General features: G+C 41.5%; 1 protein-coding gene across 1 annotated transcript; it reads left to right on the top strand.

The window, feature by feature from the left end:
• The first annotated feature begins 659 nt into the window (after positions 1 to 659).
• LOC142350504 (uncharacterized) lies at positions 660 to 2,564 on the top strand. Its single transcript, XM_075402354.1, has one exon. It carries the CDS (start codon positions 660 to 662, stop codon positions 2,562 to 2,564), a length of 1,905 nt encoding a protein of 634 aa, XP_075258469.1.
• Positions 2,565 to 2,857: the final 293 nt, after the last annotated feature.

Consider the following 2,857-nt stretch of genomic DNA (forward strand, 5'->3'; position numbering starts at 1 on the left):
CTAAAATAAATGAGCCAGTCACCATTACTCCTTACAAATCATCAGAAATTTCCTTTGAACTCTCTCGAGCATACAGCACACCATCTTTAAATGTCAGTGCCGCAAATGTTTTCCTATTGAATCAAATTTGCGATGCATTTAACAACCTACGCCATATTCACTTTCCTTATATTGCCGATGGCAAAATCGGCGCCCTCCTTGGTGTTAACGCCTTTGCATTCACCTATCCCACTCATGTCATTCAAGGAAATCAACATCAACCGTTTGGTGTCAAAACTAAATTAGGTTGGACACTAGCCGGTGAATACGAAAATTGTTGCACAAACAACCATCCTAAATCCTCCAATCTGCCAAACAAAGCCTTCGTCTTTCAAGTTTCAAGAAATCGAATGGACGAACCCGAGCTAGACGAACTAGTTCAACAGTTCTGGAGAATTGAATCCGAAGGAATTCAAACAGACAGCAAGCCTTCGTCTCCTCTTGATCAAAAATTTTTCCAGATAATGAAAGACTCAATTAATTTCAATGGACAAAGATTTGAAATTAAATTGCCTTGGAAAGAAAACTCAAATTTGGAAAATAATTATTTTTCCGCCCTCAGTCAAGTCAAAAGCTTGAATAGGCGACTCGAGCGTAATCCTCAACTTCGTGATAATTATATGAAAACTCTGCAAACTGACTTGGAGAAAAACTACGTTAAACCAGTTGAGATGCAAGATCCACCACCGGATCGAATCTGGTATCTCCCACATCACCCAGTTGAGAATCCTAACAAGCCCGGCAAGAATCGGCGCGTCGCAAACGCTGCCTCTAAGTTCCGCGGACAATCACTAAACAGCAACTTGTTAACAGGCCCTGACCTACTTAATAGCCTACTAGGAGTCCTTATGCGCTTTCGTGAAAATCAAATTGCAGTCCTCGCGGACATCGAAGGCATGTTCATGCAAATTGCTATCAACCAAACTGACCAGTCAGCCCTTCGTTTTCTGTGGATAAACGACGATGAAATCCAACAGTATCAGTTTACAAGACTAATTTTTGGCGCTACCTGCTCCCCATCCTGCGCAATTTATGTTTTGAATCATTGCGTTGATAAAAACGGAGATAAATATCCCGAAGCAGTCAGAGCCGTCAAAAGTCACTTTTATATGGATGATTACATCCAGTCCCATGATACGGTAACGAATGCCACTAAAACAGTTCAGCAAACGATTCAGAGTCTCCAGGAAGGTGGCTTCCGACTCACAAAATTTGTTTCTAATGAACCCGATGTTCTGAAAAACATACCAACACATGACATTGAAGAAAAAAGTGAAATTGTCAGAGTCCTTGGGCAGAAGTGGAATCTGAAAAGTGACACCCTCATTATAAAACCGCCAACAGATTTTTCAACGGACGCAATTGAGTATACTCAGAGGAAAATCTTTAGCCTTGTATGCTCGATATTTGACCCCCTCGGCATACTGTCACCTTTGACAATCCGTTTCAAAATACTTCTCCAAGAAATTTTGAAACTTGGGAAAAAGTGGGATGAACCACTACCCATACAAATACGCAGAAGACTTCAGAAAATACTAGATTCATACTTCGAAATGCCTGAAGTACATCTTACCAGAACACTAACAAGTCTTCGTTACTCTGAGAGTAGTGCTGAATTACACATATTTGTTGATGCCTCAACAGCTGCAATGGCAGCCGTAGCGTACCTGCGAATAACACACAACCATTCAGAGATAACAAAAACTTGTTTCCTGATTGGAAAATGTAAAGCTGCTCCATTAAAGCAAACAAGCGTACCCAAACTTGAACTCGAAGCTGCAGTAATTGGAGTTAGGCTACATTCTACAATCGTGAAAGAATCCTCTTTCGCAATTAACAAAACTCAATTCTGGACTGATAGTCAGGTAGTCCTTGATTGGATTGCATCTTCCAAAAAACAACCTGTATATATTGCGAACCGACTCAGAGAAATTGCAGCATCAACCAAAACAAAACAGTGGAGACATATTTCCACATTGAACAATCCAGCCGACCATGGCACTCGTGGCCTAGATCCACGTGAAATATCTCTCAAATGGTTGCAACCTCCAGAGTTTCTGTCATCATCAGAGCAAATCAGTAACCAGGCTGTACCTTCGAAACCAGCTGTCGTAGCAACCACAGCACATACAGCTTCAAATGTTCCAGAGCCAATCATAGACCCAGCACGTTTTTCGTCTTGGACGAAAATGCTACTCACCTTAGCCACTGTCTTTAACCTACTGTTCGGAGCAAAAAAACTTCGTGACAGCGAACAACAGTACACAACCGATGACATTGATCTATCTCGGAAGCACTTGATCAGAAATTCTCAAGAGAACTCATTTCACACGGCAGTTTCATCATTAAAAAGGGGCCTCAAGCCCCACAGTAAATGCAAACTACGGTCTTTGAACCCAATCCTCGATCAAAACGGTATACTCTGTTCATGTGGAAGACTTCAATTTGCTCCTGATTCACTTGAAATAGAAAAATGTGTCCAATTATTCTGCATGCGAAAGACACAATCACACGTTTGTACCTAGAACACGCTCATCGCATATGCATTCATCAGGGAACAGAACCCGTCAAAGCGTTTGTTCAGCAACGATACCACGTATTTGGCTTGCGAAAGTGTCTACTTAGCATAAAGTTTCGCTGTTTTTTATGCAGAAGATTTAAAGCAGAGAACATACAACCGATCATGGCTCCTCTTCCCGCTTTCCGCTTCCCATCAGCCGCAACACAGTTCCCGTTTTCCAATAGTGGTGTCGACTTCTTTGGACCATTTTATATAGAGGACACAAAAGGAAATCTTGAAAAACATTATGGCTTGATT

The sequence above is a fragment of the Convolutriloba macropyga genome, chromosome 12, assembly GCF_964194025.1.
Source record: "Convolutriloba macropyga chromosome 12, txConMacr16.3, whole genome shotgun sequence".
NCBI lineage: Eukaryota > Metazoa > Xenacoelomorpha > Acoela > Convolutidae > Convolutriloba > Convolutriloba macropyga.